We start from the raw sequence: 19,581 nt of genomic DNA, 5'->3' as shown, positions 1-19,581 counted from the left end.
TGCTGGCTCCCGCTCTGCCCTCTGCCATGACTCAGTTTCCTGAGGCCTCTCCAGGAGCAGATGCCGATGCCGTGCCTCCTATAGAGCTGAGAGCCAAAGTGAACCTCTTTTCCTCATAAATGACCCAGCCTCAGGTATTTCTTTGTAGCAATGCAGGAACGTCCTGACACAGGGAGACGCTAAGTGATGGGCGGGGGCACGGTGCACAGAGCCCGGGCACAGACAGGGCGTCCAGAGCAAGCCTGACCCCCAAATGACAGCTTTACTATATAATGATCATTGAAACATTTACAAGTTTCAATCATGAACAGTTACAGTGGTTCAGCACTAATGAATCAAACCTATTAGGCTAGCCCCCAAATAAATTCTCCTTTCAACACTGATTCGCGGGTTTTAGTATATTTTCCCATTTCTTCAGAGCTCAAATACTATCCCATTCTTAATATGAAAAATGGCCTCAATTTAGAAAAAGAAGAGCTTGGCAGGTGACCAGTCAGCTGTAGAAAGTCTGGCCCGTGGCCATGGGCCCTTGCTCTCACCTGGTAAGCCAGTGGCCGAGGTCGGGCCGGTGGGCCCACTGCACACCTGTCTGGTTTAGGGAGCGCAGTAGCCGGCAGCAGGCCAGTATGAGCCACGGACTGGCCAGCACCATCCACTTCTTGCTGCCTTGGTGCACTTCGGAGGGAGAGGGGCTGCCATGGCCTTTGCCTCGCTCCAGCACGTCACAGCCAGGCCCACCCTGCCACGCTGCTGCCACCCTGTCAAGCCCTTGTTCCACATGGAGGCCACACTGAGGCTCGCTGTCATCTCCCAGAAAGTAGTTTCTGTAGGTTTCTTGGCTCAGGGCTAGACACAGGGTATTTACAAGGAAGTACCAGGTCTGGTGCTCCTCCTCCACGAAGCTGCTGGCACCCAGGCTCAAGACGTGGCCCACCGTCCCTAACAGAATAAGAAGGTCTAGCTCTGACCACCTTGAGCTGGGATGAATGGGTTTCTGTAAAAGGGAAAGTGTATTTTGTAAGAGACAGTCTGACAATTACACACATCTTGCTGCGTGTAAAGTCTTTGCTCACAGCAGAGGATGCCCTGGACACACCTGCTGTTCCTCACACCCAATACCCAGACCTCTACCCTGGAACAGCCCCTTCTGCTCCAATGGCAGGGACCCTCCTCTTGGGACACAGTCTAGGGACAGCCCCTCCGCCCAGGACACAGCCTGCAGGAGCAGAGATGCCCTCACCCCAGACAAGGGGACAGGGTGCTCCCCTTGGGACACAGCCTGGGGACAGCCCCTCTGCCCAGGATACAGCCTGCGGGAGCAGAGGTGCCCTCACCCCAGACAAGGGGACAGGACCCTCCCCTTGGTACATGGCCTGGGGACAGCCCCTCCGCCCAGGACACAGCCTGCGGGAGCAGAGGTACCCTCACCCCAGACAAGGGGACAGGACCCTCCCCTTGGGACATGGCCTGGGGACAGCCCCTCCGCCCAGGACACAGCCTGCAGGAGCAGAGGTGCCCTCACCCCAGACAAGGGGACAGGACTCTCCCCTTGGGACACAGGCTGGGGACAGCCCCTCCGGCCAGGACACAGCCTGCGGGAGCAGAGACAAGGGGATGTGGACACAGCATGGTCAGCCAGCTGTTCTCACACTGGACTGCAAATCCCAAGCCAAGTGACAAAGACTGGAAATGGTCTGAACCCTCTGGGCAGTGATGGAGCCCAAAGAGCTTGCCCAGAGGCTCCTGGCCCTGGCCCTCCATACTCCCGCTTCTATGCTCTTGAAGAGCCTAGGTCTTCAGATGGGCGTCGCCAGTTCCTGCTTCTTGAAACCAAAGAACCGCAAGAAATCAGACCTCCCACCAAATCAGACCTCAAATTTCTCCATGAATATTCCAGAAATCCAGAAAGTTTCCACTAAAATGGTTAATTCTGTTGAAATGACTAAGTTAGCAGTACTATCCCTTAAATATACTAACTTAAAGCAGTCAAAATTAAAGAAGAGGACTCAATTATTGACATTTATTCTTTTGATAACTATCTGTTGCATGCAGCTAGGTATTAATTCAATAGCGGGAGAGACAGCATGAGCCTGAGGTGCAAACGTGGGCACAGATCATCCTGGCTCCGAGGGAGCCTGTGGCCTGATGTGAGTGTCTCGGCCAGACACTCAGCACGGAGCCTCTGACAGCTCAAGGCAAGAGGGGATGGGGGCTGCCAGGGTTGGGGTTGGTCAGACACTCAGCACGGGCCTCTGACAGCTCAAGGCAAGAGGGGATGGGGGCTGCCAGGGTCGGGGTTGGTCAGACACTCAGCACGGGCCTCTGACAGCTCAAGGCAAGAGGGGATGGGGGCTGCCCAGGGTCGGGGTTGGTCAGACACTCAGCACGGGCCTCTGACAGCTCAAGGCAAGCGGGGATGGGGGCTGCACAGGGTTGCGGTGGGGCTCACAGGCCTGCTGCCACTACTGTGGGTCCCTGGATCCTGGGCTCTGTGGATCTGTGTGCGGCTATCCACCTCTTCTTCACTGCCTCGCCATTACTCCCCAGATAATGAATGAAGGTGTCCCAGGCCAAAGACCAAGAATTCCAATAGAAAACGTCAACCTTGGAAAGAAATCTGGACTTGATGAGGCAGGATGGATTCTGGAGACAGCAGGACGAGTGGGGCGATCAAGTCTCCTTTTGGACCCTCCTGCGTGTCCAGGCTGACTGTCTCTTCTTCCCTGGGCTGCAGCTCCCACACCTCTGCTGGGAGGCTGTCTGATTCACACACCCCCTCAGTGGGGGGCTCATTCCTCTGTGACCAGCAGCTCTTCCCAATCACCTTTGCAACAGTTGCAGGAACCTCTCCTTCCAGCCAAGAATGAAGGCGTCTGCCCCAATGGCACAGATCTGAATGACACCCAGGGGCCTGGGATAAGCTGCCCCAAGTCCTCCCTGCCATCCCCTTTCAAGGGCACTGCCAGCACTTGGCACACACCAGGTATTCAACCAATGTCTGGTAAATGAAAGGCAGCCTGAAGTAACAAGAACAGCCTGAGCAGAAGGACCATGTCACGTTCCCAGGAACCAACTGTACATACCTTCCTTTGGGGTCTTCCACCCACGAGCACGTTGGTCAGAACGGACACAATCACACAGAGCAGCACCGAGGCCAGCACCATCACTCCACCTGCCGCCAGCCACGAGAGGCCACAGAAGTAGCATGAGCTCTCGGCTGAGGTGCACACAATGACGTGAATGGCCGAAAGAACCAGGATCACCAAATAAAAGAGCAGAGAAAATCCAGGAGATGACAGTGGGACTTCCAGTTCAGCCTTTCTGTGCAGTGCCTGTGGGATGCTGAGCAGGAGCAGGGTGAGAACCTGGAACACAGAAGCAGCAGCAGCGTCCACAGACTGCTGGGCTTGGAGAAACCCACTTAAAAATAAGCCCAGTGGCCGGGCGCGGTGGCTCAAGCCTGTAATCCCAGCACTTTGGGAGGCCGAAGCGGGTGGATCACGAGGTCAAGAGATTGAGACCATCCTGGTCAACATGGTGAAACCCCGTCTCTACTAAAACTACAAAAAATTAGCTGGGCATGGTGGCGCGTGCCTGAAGTCCCAGCTACTCAGGAGGCTGGGGCAGGAGAATTGCCTGAACCCAGGAGTCAGAGGTTGCGGTGAGCCGAGATCACACCATTGCACTCCAGCCTGGGTAACAAGAGCAAAACTGTCTCAAAAAAATAAATAAATAAAAATAAACCCAGCTCCTGCTCTTCTGTCAGCTGTCCAACAGTAAAAACAGAAAAAAAAGCTCAGGAAAAGATTACTCCTAATGAACTGCCCCAAAATGCATGGCATGAATTTTTTTACCACCTGTAGCAATACTGAGTGAGGCCAACTGACACCTGACAACACTCTGTGTCTTATCACAAATCAGGACACACCATGAAAGAGTTAAACAAGAAAATCAACGTTTTCCCATTTTTAGTAACACCAATCTATATCTTTAAAACTATAACTATTTGGCTGAGTTATCAAATCAATGCAACACCTGAGCCATGACTGTGTGAGCATCTGTACCTCCAACACCACGACCGTTCCCACCATCATCGAGTACATGTCGTACTGAGCCACTTGTGTGCTCAGGGACAAGCTCAGCGTCTTCAGGGCATCCAGGTACTGCCTGAGAACCTTGGAGCCCAGGTTCAGCAGGACTTCTGAATGCTTCTCCTCCAAGTACAGTCTGATCCAGTTCCCATGCAATCTTTCTGACATTTTAAACTGCTCAAATCCAGGATCTATTAAGACGACAGAAAGGTTATATGTGCACACATACCGTGGACATATATATACACGCATAATCTCAAAGTATTCATTTATTCATGGCACATGGCAAAGCCATCACTTTTTGGACCTGACACTTAATGAAGATGAACCATTCCTTCATTAAGGAATGGGGGGTGCACAACGCTCCCCGTAAAGCCGGGGAAGCTGCCAACGCGCATCCATCCACCCTCCGGCAATACAGGCCTCAGTCCTTGGCACACACCCCACAGACGACAGTGACCACCCCCTGTGCTGCCTGGTCTCGTTGCTCTTACTTCTTCCTCCCTGTTCCCTCCTTCCACTCTCTCCCTCTTGTCAACAAGCAATATAAAAGCAATTCTGAAATGCATTATGTGAACAGTCAAGTTTTGTAGAATCTTTCTCATCCTTATAGCACTGTTTGGGGCCCGGGCAGGCAGTGGCCTGACCCCTTTCCGCCTCACGCACTTCCCCAGTGCAGACTGCCCTTCCCAAGCTCTAACATCCCCCGTTCCGCAGCCTGGGCCCTTCCTCATGTCCTCTTTGGAAAGGGAGAGCAGTTCCCAGCCCTCTCTGCTCACAAGGGCGAGCTTTGCTGGGAGCATGGACACCCTGCCTCTGGATGGAGCCCTGCCCCCCTGCTATGGCACTTGCTTTTAGACCACAGTGCCATGCTGCTCATGGGCACAGCTGATGTTCTTGCTTTCCAGAGTGGCTGATGTGTGAGGCTCTGCCTGGACCACACCCTCTTGTGATTAGACTGGTCTGCAAAGCAAGAACTTGCTTCTTGAGACCCCCAGTGTTTGATATGCACTTCCTGCTCCAGAAGAGCCATGCCGAGGAGGGTCTCAGCTGTGCCTCTTGGCAGGCTCACCCCACCCCACAGCCCTGCATGCCCCAGGCCTTCCGTCATCACTGCAAAGAGCTCCACAGGAGCTTGAGGCACTGAGGTCCAGGTCGCTGTGACACTAGGTCCCTGAGCGTGAACCCATAGGCCTGCAGGCCCACCCTACCGCTGCCGGCACCAGGTCCCTGAGCATGAACTCATACGCCTGCAGGCCCACCTAATGCTGCTGGCACCAGGTCCCTGAGCATGAACTCATACGCCTGCAGGCCTACTCCACTGCTGCTGGCACCAGGTCCCTGAGCGTGAACCCATACGCCTGCAGGCCCACCCCACTGCCGCCGGCACCAGTCCTAAGTGTGAACCCATATGCCTGCAGGCCCACCCCACTGCTGCTGGCACCAGGTCCCTGAGTGTGAACCTGCACCAGGTGCCAGTGGCCAGCACACTCTACAGGGCTCACTCGTTTCACCTCCCTAGTGACCCTAAGAGGCAGGGATGAGCATCGTAACTGTTCTCCAGAGGAGGCAACTGAGACATAGAGGCGGAGTCACATACCCAGGCCACAGAGCCAGTGAGTAAAAGCTGCAAACGAAACTCAGGCAGTGTGGTTCCAGGGCTGGCACCCTTCACTGCTACACCCACCACCCTGGAGTGGGGGATGCCTGGGTCCACACCCCACCACCCCAGAGTTACAGAGACAAGGGTACCTGTGTCTACACCCCACTGCCTCTCTATCAGGAAGTTGCAGAGCTATGGGGGGTGCATCTGTGCATGCAGAGAAGCAAATATCCACGGAGCATGGACTACATGCCAGGCACTGTGCCAAGGGAAAGACACACCATGGCAAGCAGGCAGGCGCAATCCCTGCCTGATGGGGCTTGGAGCCAGTAGGACTCACAGGCACGTGTGCACACACACGTGTAATTACTATGACTGCATTACATTTGTAATTAGAAGTTTCCTATGAAGGAAAAGTAGAGGGTACCAGTGAGGGATTTTTGGTAATGGGGAGGAACTGATTCTAGATTGGGAATGGGCCCGTAAACATCAGGATGGCCTCGCTTACCCTGAAATGTAAAGGGTGCCTGGGAATTCACCAGGCAAACTACTGGAGGGAGAGCACCGAGTTGATGGGAACAGCATGTGCAAAAGTCCAGAGGCAAGCAAAAGCTGGTCCCACTACACAGAGAGCCAGGCAGGCACGATACCGCCCATGGACTAGATGCCTCCGAATGGCTGCAGGGCCTGGCTGTGGCACCTCCCACGGACTGGACGCTCCCGAAGGGCTGTGGCTGTGGCACCTCCCACAGACTGGACGCTGCCGAAGGGCTGTGGCTGTGGCACCTCCCACAGACTGGACGCCCCCGAAGGGCTGTGGCTGTGGCGTCTCCCATAGACTGGACATCACCTAAGGGCTGCAGGGCCTGGCTGTGGCGCCTCCCACAGACTGGACGCCCCCGAAGGGCTGTGGCTGTGGTGCCTCCCACAGACTGGACGCCCCCGAAGGGCTGTGGCTGTGGTGCCTCCCACGGACTGGACGCCCCCGAAGGGCTGTGGCTGTGGTGCCTCCCACGGACTGGACATCACCTAAGGGCTGCAGGGCCTGGCTGTGGCGCCTCCCATGGACTGGACGCCCCCGAAGGGCTGTGGCTGTGGCGCTTCCCACGGACTAGACACCCCCGAAGGGCTGTGGCTGTGGTGCCTCCTACAGACTGGACATCACCTAAGGGCTGCAGGGCCTGGCTGTGGCGCCACCAACGGACTGGACGCCCCCAAAGGGCTATAGGGCCTGGCTGTGGGTTCTAAAATGTATTTCAGTGTCAGAACATGTACCCCATTTTGTTTTAGGAAATGTGACCCCCGACGGTGTAGACAATGAGCCGCCAAGGGGGTAACACAGATGCGGTGGCCGTGCCTTCAGTCAAGGGAGGTGCCTGCTTCATTTATCAAGCTGGTTCCTCCCACATCCTCTGCAGTTCTCAACGCCCCCCAGCCGCTACTTCTGAAACAGGCAAATAACCCTTCCACTGTTGTTTTGATTTTGTTGGTGTTTTTACTGCTCTTAGCATAGAAGAAAGGACACGATCACAAAACAAGCAATATGTGAAAGCTACCAAACTCATACTATTTTACAAAAAAACAAAAGTACAAGTCACGGTTGTCCCTGGTCTTGACTAAATGTCTGTATGGCCAGGCCTCACGGTTCCCAAAGTCCCCTACCTGGCCACCTCGTGGGGTAAGAGCAGGTGCTTGGTCGGGCCTCTCACCACTCGCCACGTCTGGTTTCCAACCACTCCTTGGCTGGCAGGGTTTGTCTTCCACGAGCGCCTCTAGGAGGCTGGTTTACATCTCAGCGAAAACTTGTGGGCGTTCACTCTATTTGGTAGTAATAGCATCCCGCTACTTCAAGTAGGGAAATCTGCCAACACCACATTAACAGCTGCCTCAAAATAGGAGTCGACTTCCTCCAGGCTCTCAAAGGAGTCCCTGTGCCAAACGTTATTCTCTGATGAACGTGGCTGTGTCAGAGTCAACTATCTGAAGACGTCCCAGGGAGACAAAAGTTCCTCTCCTGGACCCTTCCTGCCAGCTTGCAGCTGTCCCCGGCACCTCTCTTGGCCCCACACCCACCTCAGACAACTCCACCTCCAACTCCCATTAGAGTTGCTGTGTCTGCTGCCTACAGCTCTTGCCTGCCCCAGCACCAGCCAGGCCCTCCCCCACTCTCCATCTGACAAAGCCACTCATCACTCCACGTGGCCAGATCGAAAGCTCGGTTCTCCATTCCTGATTTTAATCAATAATACCAGCCTTTGAGGCAGCTGCCCACACGCTGTTTCCTGAAATGACTTCTTTACATGCTTCCTGGACACCAACACTCCCACCCACAAGCACCTGCCTTGCAGACCTGGTCCTTCTAAGTCATGCCCTCCTGAGGAAAAGACTACTCTGTTCTTTTGCTCTCAGCTGAAATCCCTGGAGTCCTACTTAATGCCTCTGCTCTGCTCATACCTAATATCTCAGCACACGAGCAAGTCTTGTCTTCATGATCTTCAAAATATATCCAGAATGCAACCACCTCTCCACCACCACTGCCTGGGCCCTGGCCACCCTCACCTCTCACAGAAGTACAGCCACTGCCTCCTGACTAGTCTCCTTGACAGCACAAAGCAGAATCCTCCATGAGGATACCCGAGACAGCCTTTGAAAATGCAAGTGGAAGACTTCTGGCTCTCACCAACCCTGTAGTAGCTCCCCGTTTCACTCAGAATGAAGGTGAAAGCCCCTCCAGTGCCTGAAGGCCCTCGCATCTCGATGCCACATCCTCTGCCCTCCCATCCCACGTCGGCCCCTGCTCTGACCATTCCCTGAATGTGCGCCCATGAAGGACCCTGTCTGCTGCTCCCACAGCCTGTAATGCGCCCTCCCAGATGGCCAGGGGCTCCCACCTGCTTCACTTCTCACCCCAGGCCTGTTGACTCTTTTCCTAAGTTACTCATCACCACCAGGCATCTGTCATTGTTCCTTTTCTCTCCTTCCGCTAGAAGGTTCCACAAGGGTGGAGCCTCATACTGCTCAATGCTCTGTCTCCAGTGCCTGAAACAGCCCCTCATTCATAACAAGATCTTGGTAAATAGTTGTTGAATGAATAAATTTATGAAAGAACTTTAATTAGATAACTGCATCTGAGGGTGTTGCCAAGTTCTAAGAAAGCAGGAACACAATCTGTATAATCGAAGAGTGGTGACGGCAAAACATTCCTGCGACAAACTGCATACCACAGAAACACAGCGGAGAAACACTCGCTCCGTGGAAGCACACAGCTCTGACAGTTTAGAAACGAGCTGCTGACTGACCTTTTTCGTATGACGGGACATTTTCTTGCAACAGTTTGCTAAGCTGCACCGTATTCAAATGTAAAAATCTCAACTGCTCTCTCATGGGTTTTCCTTCCACGACTGGGAACAGAAGGCTCCCCACGCTGTCTTTTGGAATCGGCAAGCCAAGTGCTATCGCTAGTGTCGCAGCCACATCTGTCTGCTGGACACGCGTTGCATGTCGGATATCACCTAGGAAAAAGAAAATATTTTAAGTAACAGACTTCTAGAAAGTGTAAGATGGTAGTCATTCTTGAATTAGACCTTCTACATTAGCATAAGCCAAATGATCCGTCTCCTCACACCATTCAACACAGAATCGTATAGGAATCACCTCGCTGCTTGTTGTATGGATACTAAACCCATTCTATGCCAGGGACAGTGTCTTTCCTTCAGTGGCCTGCAGTATGCTGGGAGAGACTCACACGGAGTTCCACACAGTGAGGGCTATGGAGCACGGGCTGAACACAGAGGAAGCAGGTGATCCAGCAGACACAGAGGGACCATCACTTTGACAACCCAAGAATGAAGTGAGGGAGGGAACACTGACAGCCCTGCCCCTCTGGATTTGGAACACACATGCTTATGGAGAAAATGAACCCTTCATAGCTCCTGAGTTGTGGGAGCTTCTATAGGGAAGGACAGAATGAGGCAGGTTCAGCTGGGCCAGGTGCTCTCATCAGCTTCGACGAGCTAGACATCTGCCTAGTGGCTAAAGCTCTTGAAGCCCCAACAGTGAGTGGCCATCCTACGACCTCCTTGCAAGGAAAATGGCTATGAAGTCAGCACAATGGGCCCAGGCCACCGCTCGGCTACCCTCCACTACGATTTCGGAGGAGAAACTCAACTTGGCTGGAGTGTTTTCATCTGTAAAGACAGCAAACAGTTCCACACCATGGAAGGTCAACACACTCCTGCAGGGCACCGGGAGGGCCCAGGACAGCTGCTCAGGACAGGTGGTGCACAAGGCGTCTTTAGACACTCAGGTGTGAGTCTGCGGAGGTTGTACTTTGCTTATGGTCATTTTTTGTTGTAGGGGATTTTTCTTTTTAATTTGGTCAAATTTATTAATCATGTCTTGGGCAACTCCCTAATGATGGCTTCTTGGTCATGCTTAGAAAGAACCTTCCACTCCAATGTGGCCGTTTTCTTCCAGTACTTCTTTCTTCTAGTATTTTCTTACATTAAGTGCTTTGAGCTGACACAAAAAATAAAACACAAAAACAAAAACAAACCCACCTTAAATTGCTTATGACCCTCATGCTGGTAGTGGCATTGCTGGCTTATTATTCTGAGACTGTTGTATGTCTATTGTGGGATAAAGCAAGTGAGTCATTATGTGAGATTCTATCATATCTGGAGTTGTTGACAACTAAGATTCTAAAGTTAGGAAGAAGGAAGTACAGATGTAAGACCTAAGAATTTCATTTTACAGTTTTGAAGGTGAACTGGAAGTATCGATATAAACAGAAGATCATTTTATCTTGAAAAAAATTTCTTCTTTGTGTCTGGAAACAATGACCAACCCAGTATCAGTGAGCACCTCTAGCTCTGAGACAGTGGTCTTGAAATACCACTTTCCACTAAAAAGAAGCTGGGCATCTTGGAGAAATAGCTGATTGTAGGTCTCAAGAAGGAAATGTCCAACAAGTAAACTGTAGTAAAATAAGAGTTTTGAGGTGGGGCACTATAGATTAACAGAGACTTAAGAGACACATAAACAAGTCACAAAGTATAGATCTTATTTGTACCCTGATTCAAACAAACTAAACAGCTAAAGAGAGAGACAGATATAGGAGATATGAACATTATTTGATGATATTAAGGAATCAACACTATTTTAAAATGTGATAAGGGTATCAACATTATGGGGATAAAGAGCACCTATCTTTTAGAGACTTGCTTCCAAAAAATGAAGGAAAAGGGAAATGAGTGTGGGCACAGATGAAGGAAGACTGGCTATAACTGGCCAATAACTGGTGAAGCTGGACTTGGGGGTTTATTACACTACTGTGACTACTGTTCTGTGTCTAAAATTTTCCATACCTGAGTATCTTAAAGACATTAACATGTTTTGATCTGACTGACATTGTTGTAAAGAGTAAGGCAGAGAGTCGGCATTACCTTTTTCCGGAAGGTCAGCCAGGGGTACTACCATCATTAATCAAACACCATGTCTTTTCTGCACTCATATCACCAAATGCCAGATACACTAAAGTCTATTTTTGGCCTCCTGATTTGCTTCTTTGACTGGTTTGTGACCAGTTCTTGCCTGCACATGCTATTTTAATAACTGTAATTCTGAAAGACAAGCACAGGGTAGGCCACATGATAGAGTGGATTGTGCCCCGCAGACGACAAGGGGCACTTCAGAAAGCCATGCCCACAGGCCAGCGGCATCCTGTCACCTGTCTCCACCTCCACCGGCTCGCCTGCAGAATCTTAAACATTTGATCCACAAATGATAAAACATCCACTAGGTGCCAGGCACCACTGCTGGCTTGGGGACGAAACAACAAATATTATGGTCAAACATTCCAGTAGCAAGAGGCTTAAATTACAACAGACCTGCTCTGCCCTTGGTGGACATCCAGGAACAAGCATGCTCTCTTTCCCACCCCGCTTGACTCTGGAGTGGCCAGACCTGTGCTGCTCACATGGGGAAGTGAGCAATCTAGGAGTGGGCAGTGGTAGGCTGAGGGTCTCTGACGTCACTCACTACACAATCCAAAACTGTTTATTTTCAAAATAATAAACATTTTAACATTTATTTTTATTAACATAAGAAACCTAACAAAAATCTGCACACTTTTTTTTTTTTTTTTTTTTTTTTTTTTTTCTGAGAAAGACTCTTGCTCTGTTGCCCAGGCCAGTGTGCAGTGGTGCAATCTCAGCTCACTGCAATCTCCGCCTCCCAGGTTCAAGTGATTCTCCTGCCTCAGCTTCCTGAGTAGCTCAGACTACAGGTGCCCACCACCACGCCTGACTAAGTTTTTGTATTTTTAGTAGAGACAGGGTTTCACCATGTTAGCCAGGATGGTCTCAATCTCCTGACCTCATGATCCACCCACGTCGGCCTCCCAAAGTTGCATGCATTTTTAAGATAAAAATCCTTCAGAACTATTGGGAATAGTGTTAAGAGTAGCTCCATGAACTTGCTCATCAATGAAACAAGCATAAATGGTAAAAATTTTTAAAACCACCCCTACCACCCTTCAGTCTCTGGAAATTGTCCAGAGGTACAGAACAAATGAAGAAATCTTTATTCAAGAAAATCCACTAGGCCTTGGTAAGAAGCATAGGAATCTGGAGACCTTGAGCCAGTGCCTGCTCCCTCCCTCCCTCCCTCCCTGTGGGGCAGAAACTTCCCTCTGGTGGGTACAGACTAGAACACAGAGCTCCCTTTCCCCCAGCTCCGGATGGAGGGTTATGCGATCTCCCTCTCGTCTTCCCCTGCTCATGTTTCCCTCATCAAATAGAGAATTTCTCTTCAAATAGAGAATATCAATAAAGAGATAGAAAAAGAAAATTTTTTTAAGCATCAAATGAAACTCTGGAGTTAAAAAAATGGTAACTGAAACAGAAAATTCACTAAAAGGATTAACAATAATAGACTTGAATTTGCAGAAGAAAGAACCAGCAATTTAAAGACAGACTAACAGAGATTATGCAATCCAAAGAATAGAGAGAAAATTATCCAAATTTGATGAAGCACATTAACCTACATATGCAAGAAGCTCAATGAACACCAAGTTGAAAAAATACAAAATACAAATACATTATAGAAAAATGCTAAAAGACAAAGAAATGGGAAACCTAATTAGATTAAGAGCTGCCTTTTCATCAGAAACCATGGAGGCCAGAAGGCAGCAGGACAGCATATTCAAAGTGCTGAAGGAAAAAAAGTCAACCCAGTCTTAGAGTCAGCAAAACCGTCTTTCCAAAAAGAAGACAAAATAGACATCACAGATTTTTTCAAAACAAAAAATTCTTTGCTAGCAAATCTGCCTTACAAGAAATACTAAAAAAAATTCTTCAGGCTGAAAGCAAGTGACTCCAGATTAAATTTCAGATACACAAAAAAGCAAAGAGCATCAGTAAAGGTAATTTTATAATTATAAAACACAGTATAAAAGCATTTTTTCTTTCCTCTCCTGATTTAAAATTATATAAATCCATATCGATATAATGATGTCATCAATTTATAACATATAGAAAAGCAATGTATTTGACAATAACAGCACAGAGGTAGCAAATGGGGGCACAGCCAAACGGGAATAAGAAAACGACCCCAGATGAAAATATATATCCATGCAAAAAGTTGCACACAAATGATCACAGCATCATTATTCATCATAGGCAAAAAGTGGAAACAACCCAGATGTCCATCAACTGATGAATGGTAAATCAATATGTTAAATCCATGCAATGGAATACTATGTGGTAACAAAAGAAATGAAGTCTTGGCCGGGTGTGGTGGCTCATGCCTATAATCCCAGCACTTTGGGAGGCCGAGGCAGGTGGATCACTAGGTCAGGAGATCAAGACCATCCTGGCCAAGACAGTGAAACCTCATCTCTACTAAAAATTCAAAAAATTAGCCAGGCATGGTAGTGCATGCTTGTAGTTCCAGCTACTCAGGAGGCTGAGGCAGGAGAATCACTTGAACCTGGGCGGCGGAAGTGCAGGGAGTGAGCCGAGATTGCAACACTGTACTCTAGCCTGGGTGACAGAACGAGGAGACTCTGCCTCAAAAAAAAAAAAAAAAAAAAAAAAAAGAAATGCAGTCTTGATAAATGCTATAACTATGAACCTGGAAAAACAGTATCCTACATGAAAGAAGCCAGGCACACGTGACCATATGGTTCCGTTTACGCAAAGCATGCAGAAGAGGCAAATCTATAGATAAAGATGATGATTACCCAGGGCTGGGGGAGGGAGGAGACTGGGCTGGTGACTGCAGTAGAGTATGGGGCTTCTTTCTGAGGTGAGGAAAATGTTGTAAAATTGACTATGATGATGGTTGCCCAGTGTTGTGAAGACACCAGAGTACAGTCCTGGCTCATAAAATGAGCATGATGAGAATATAGAAAACAAAACAGAACCAACTCTCAGGACTGAAGCTGGTGATGTGAGCAGCACTTGCAGGTAGCCTGCACACATGCAGTTGCTCCCACCCTTCCCAGCTCTGCTCAGGTCAGACGTTCTAGATGAAGAGGCTTCATAAAAAGACAGAAGACGCTTCCCCAACTAATTCTCACTTAAGTGAAAGGGCCATTCATTCAGCAAATATGTGTTGGCACTTGTCACGTATCAGGCAATGTTTCAGGCTCTAGGCAAATAGTGAACAAAATAGACATGGTTCTGTCTTCATCTGGCTTAAAGTGTAACGTGGAGGCAGACATTACATGAATCTCGTAAACAAACAATATCCCACCAATAAGTCTGCAATGACAAACTATGCTTTATGATGAATGGGGACAGCTAGAGAGATAAATCTGACCGGTGCGGGGCCTATCCAATGGCATTTACAACCACAGAAGTAGATGAGACCATATCTCTAGGGCAAATGCAGAATGAAACAAGAAGGCAATCCAGTAAAAAAGACCCAGGAAAGGAAACCAGGTCAGCAAAGAGGTTAAGATAAAACAAAGGAGAGAGGTAGGAGGAAAATCAGAAAGAGTTGAGGTCCCAGAAACTACGGGACAAGCAGCACTGAGGGTGCTGTACGGTCAGTGAGAGCAGCGCCTGAAAGTGTCTGCTGTGCTCGAATGCTGAGCTTATCCGGAGTGAGCTGGCTAAGTGTGGCAGCAGAAGCCAGGCGCAAGTGGAAGGCAGGCCGCCAACGGGACAGCAAGGCCACGAGGGCAGAGTGGGTAGGCTGGTGGCTGAATCAGGGCGCAGGTCAAAGTGGGGTGGGTGTATGTCTGGGCCGTGTCGCAATACTGAGAGATGGGCCTCTGTCTGTCCTGCTCTGGCTGGGTCCTGTAACTCTTGTTGACACCGCAGTTCAGTATATGGTTTTCAATAATGCAAACTTTTTTTTAAAAAGCCAAGGTATTCATGTTTCCTTCAGTTCATACATGCTGTCTGGAAGTCTCTGAGTTACTGGCAATTTTTCTTCAACAGTTCCAGATATCCAGGCAGCAACATTCATACAACAAAATTCTGATGAAGAATATTTGTATTTTAAGGGTTAGGGGAAAGAATGTAAACTTCAGATCCCGAAAGCCTTTTGCCCCATCACTTTTCATTCTCACATTGCTCAGGGGATGTCAACCTTATGGAGCTTCTAAAAAACGGGTTTTCAAAATTAAAACCTATAGAAAACAAACATACTACAGTTTCCAAATGTTACCATTCCTAAATTCTTACCAAGTTTCCTTTGAAACGCAGAACTGATTAAAATCAGAGGTGTGTTCACTTCCTCCATGGAAGAGGCCCCGTGACTTCCTGTTTCAGACATGCCATGATCACCACAAAGAACCAGCAAATTGGGTAAAGCCATCTCTCTCTCCTGTAAGGCGAAGGAAAAATATTTCAACTGCGCCCAGAATGAAGAGAGCACATTATCTTAGGAAGACAATTTTAGGTTTTAGCTTTACTTTATAGAGCTATAGCTCTTTCTCAATGAATTAGATTTTTTTTTCTATGAGCTCATAGCCAGATCACAGGGTCATAGTCAAATAATGTCACAAATGAAGTTCACAGAATTGTATGCAGCTCATGGAACACAGCAGGTTGCATTTATGCCCTCTGAGGGCAAAGGGTTTGTATCTGGTTTGTCTTTGCCACTGCCAAGCTGTGAGAATCTGGACACATTATATTCTGTGCCTTAGTCGCCTCATCTGTCAAATGGAGACACAGATGGAATCTCTTTCACAGGACTGCTGTGAGAAGACAACACATAGCACAAGGCGAGAGCTCTGAACCACACGGGGGGCACCCACCAGGCTTCTCTGCCCCTGGGGCTCCGGCTACACAACCTTTGCTGCTCCGGGACATGCCAGGCAGGCTGTGCCTGACCCTCGCTGCTGCTCCGCTTGGAACACCCCTGCAGAGACCACATGGTTTGCCCCTCCCTCCCTTCAAGTCTCCGCTCACCCTGCACATGTCCTCAGGGAAGACTTCTCTCAACAGGCTGTTGAAAGCCCCTCCTCCTGCCCTCGTGTTTCTGCAGCACCCATCACTTCCTCGCATACTTATTTACTCATGCTTCTTGCTTGTCTCTCCTGGCTAGAACGTGAGCTTCACAAGGGATTATCGACTGTTTCATTGATGCATTCAAATGCGTGGACAGAAAGAGTGATACAGAAGGCATTCAGGAGATATTAGGCGAATGAATGCGTACATGGGTAGCGAAAAGCCCTGCTCTTCTGTAGGGCTGCTGGGAAGACAGAGTCAGTGCAGTGGACACTGAGATGGTGCTGCACGTGGCACGGGGTCCCTGGCTGGCAGGGTGATGGTGGATGTTCACGCAGGCCCCCTGAATTCATAATAGTTGTATTTATTCTAGGAAATATCCAAGCGAAACTACATCACCACACAATGCACGACAGCAAGCTCACCTTTGACAGCAGCGCGGTGTGGATCTTCATCAGCACGCTGTCCATCTCGCTCAGCTTGCGCCCAATCAGGGGGCTGTTGGGCCCCGAAATGTGGCCAATGTGGTCCAGCCCCAGGTAGTGAAGGATTAACATGTCCCAATCTCCTCTTTTTAATACTTTATCCAAATGCCTCGTGACATTATTATCCACCTTTGAAGGGGAAACACACGTATAAACAGCTCACCTAATTTCCCTGGATCTTCATTCCCTGGGGAAAAGGCAACAGTTATCTTAAAATCTAGGGGTTTATTCCGTTAACAGGATTTGGGGGAGGTGAAAGACAACAAAATCTATGTCATTAAAAATAAATAAATAGGCTGGACACAGTAGCTTATGACTGTCATCTCAACCCTGAGGAGGCTGAAGTGGGAAGATTGCTTGAGGCCAAGAGTTCAGGACCAGCCTGGGCAACATAGCAAGACCCCATCTCTATAACAAATAAATGAACATTAGCATTAGATTAAACATTTGCTAGTATTGTTTTTATGTTTCTAGGCTATGGATCGAATATATTATACAGATAATTTAAATGAGCAAGGGTTGTTCTGACAAAAATACTTTTTTGTGGAGTCACTGCTTAATGGGCATAACTAAAGGTGAGCAAATGGGCAAGTTAAATAGATCCTAAGTTGTCCTGAGGTAACTAAGGGTAAAGGGCAGTTAACTAAAGATATGACAGTACCCACAGCTAAAGTAACCAGCAGGATGGTGAAGCTGAGGGTATCTGCATGTGTCTTATGAGAAGGCAGTTCTTGGAGAGAAAGAGACACAGCATTTAATGATCACATTTACTTCTGAAATTAACATGTCACGGAGATGAGATTAGCAGTTGATCAGCCCCAGACATTCAGTCTGGTGAGCCCTGACCCCTCAGCTAGCTCACCTCCTTCCCACTAAAAAAATCTCCTGTGAAGAGAATATTTCTTTTTTTTTTTTTTTTTTGAGACGGAGTTTTGCTCTTGTTACCCAGGCTGGAGTGCAATGGCACGATCTCGGCTCACCGCAACCTCTGCCTCCCGGGTTCAGGCAATTCTCCTGCCCCAGCCTCCTGAGTTGCTGGGATTACAGGCACGCGCCACCAGGCCCAGCTAATTTTTTGTATTTTTAGTAGAGATGGGGTTTCACCATGTTGTCCAGGATGGTCTCGATCTCTTGACCTCGTGATCCACCCACCTCGGCCTCCCAAAGTGCTGGGATTACAGGCTTGAGCCACCGCGCCCGGCCTTGAGAATATTTCTTAATGATGTCACATATAGTTGGGAAAACTCCGTCATTACTGTAAAGTAACTGCTGGAAAGAGCCCTGCTTTGGAACAGAACATCAATGTAAGCAGGACTGCAGGTGCTCCGTAAGGCCCAGCCAACTAGGAGGAGAGCCCAGCCAGTCCCCGCCAGGTGTGCTCCAGGGTCTGCTTTCTAACATGTGGGTGTAATCTTTGTTAGAAAAGCCCCTCAGGACCAGGCCCCACCCAGTCCACCACCTGCCCTCAGGGCATGATGAGGCCCTACTTGTAGCAGAACCACCAGGCTGTGGAGTCTTACAGCTGTGCCATGTGCATGTGCTACCAGCCTACTCTGCTCACCTGGGGAGTCCCCACTCACCCATCACAACTCAGCTCAGGAGGCCCCTTGGCTGTGTTGCCCCTCCTGATCCTCTCTGCCCTTCAGTGGCACTCAGCTGTTCTAAGCTTTGGGTTCCATAAAACTCTGCTCACACCTGCTTCAGGTTTGTATCTGTGGGTTGTTAACTGACTATGTGAGTGAATAATTTTTATAATTGCCTGTAATGCTCCCAATAAATGAATAAAACCACATACAAAATAGTATCATCTCTCACTAAGTAATGGTGATGCCAGGCTCTATCTGGTATGATATTCTAGCATGATAAAACTGACCTCTGTGTAATCTGACACGAAAAATGAGGTTGTTCCATCATATTCCACAAAATGCTTTGGGAATAATTTAACCCAGGTTTCATCTCCATAAAAGATGATTCTTTTCCCAGCTGCTTTTGCTTGTCTTATCACGCTGTCTTCCAGCAGCGCAGGAGAATTGAGGTTCCTGATGACATCGACAAAGCCAGGGAGGCTCCCTGTCATCAAGGCCTGCAGTAAGAAAATGCAAGGATTAGACCACCAAATCCAAAACTGGAGCATGAGAAGGGCACTCAAGATTTTCTTTTTTTTTGAGACAGGATCTCTCTCTGTTGCCCAGGCTGGAGTGCAGGCGTGCAATCGTGGATCACTGCAGCCTTGAATTCCTGGCCTCAAGCGATCCTCCCACCTCGGCCTCCCAAGTAGCTGGGACTACAGGTGTGTGCCACCATATCCAGCTTTTTTTTTTAGTAGACACAGGGTCTCACTATGTCACCCAGGCTGGTCTGAAGATCATTTTACGGATAAAATAGGTAAGCATAAAGCTAGGGTATCTGTAGTACTGGTAGCTGGGTCAATGTTAGGACAGTAATTAGGGTTAAGAAGGGAAAGTGGCACATAGATTCTGATAAAAAACAGTAAACTCAATAATAAAGATAACCACATTAAAGGACATTCATGGCTCACAGTAATCTTTGCAGCTGATAAGAGGATAAAGGAGGCAGCTAAGGATAGCGAGACCACAGCAGCAGCCAGAGAAGCAGCTCTGGGTTCATGACATAGCTGAAGCAAAGTGTGGTATATGTTAGAAACATGAACCTGTGTATTCAAAGCCTCTGCCAGGTTCCCAATTAAGACTCAAATCTTCTCCATGTGGCAAACAAAGTCCATACGACTCCTAACAATCAAGCAATTCCATTGTCTACCTTGGAGTGGAAAACCAGGATGAAAGCAGTCCTAAGGCGTTAACTTTCAGCAATTTGCAAAGTGAACTGGGCCGGGCAGGCCAGTAGGATAATCTCTTCTGCTCCTACCCCCAATGATGCACCATATTTTCTGGGAGGGCTGGTGGGTGACATGTCCTTAT

The 19,581-nt window shown here is 48.9% G+C and overlaps 1 protein-coding gene across 7 annotated transcripts in view; it reads right to left on the bottom strand.

Moving 5' to 3' along the window:
- The window catches only part of PIGG (phosphatidylinositol glycan anchor biosynthesis class G), a 42,631-nt gene that overhangs the window by 16,557 nt on the left and 6,493 nt on the right, over nt 1–19,581 (bottom strand). For 2 of the 7 annotated variants that reach the window (XM_032253851.1, XM_032253852.1), the window contains exons 3-9: nt 18,516–18,725; nt 16,583–16,771; nt 15,390–15,531; nt 8,994–9,206; nt 4,065–4,282; nt 3,084–3,365; nt 540–994 (exon numbers count right to left, since the gene is read on the bottom strand). In XM_032253851.1, the coding sequence (XP_032109742.1) occupies nt 540–994; nt 3,084–3,365; nt 4,065–4,282; nt 8,994–9,206; nt 15,390–15,531; nt 16,583–16,771; nt 18,516–18,725 (1,709 nt within the window). Of the gene's footprint in view, nt 1–539; nt 995–2,270; nt 3,037–3,083; nt 3,366–4,064; nt 4,283–8,993; nt 9,207–15,389; nt 15,532–16,118; nt 16,337–16,582; nt 16,830–18,515; nt 18,726–19,581 lie in introns of those variants that run through there. The other 5 variants (XM_032253853.1, XM_032253856.1, XM_032253855.1 and 2 more) reach the window with 5 other exon arrangements.

The sequence above is a fragment of the Sapajus apella genome, unplaced genomic scaffold, assembly GCF_009761245.1.
Source record: "Sapajus apella isolate SASKATOON/1434 unplaced genomic scaffold, GSC_monkey_1.0 scaffold85, whole genome shotgun sequence".
Classification (NCBI taxonomy): Eukaryota; Metazoa; Chordata; class Mammalia; order Primates; family Cebidae; genus Sapajus; species Sapajus apella.
Note: the sequence above shows the minus strand (reverse complement) of the source record. Positions and strands in the feature narration are given on the sequence as shown.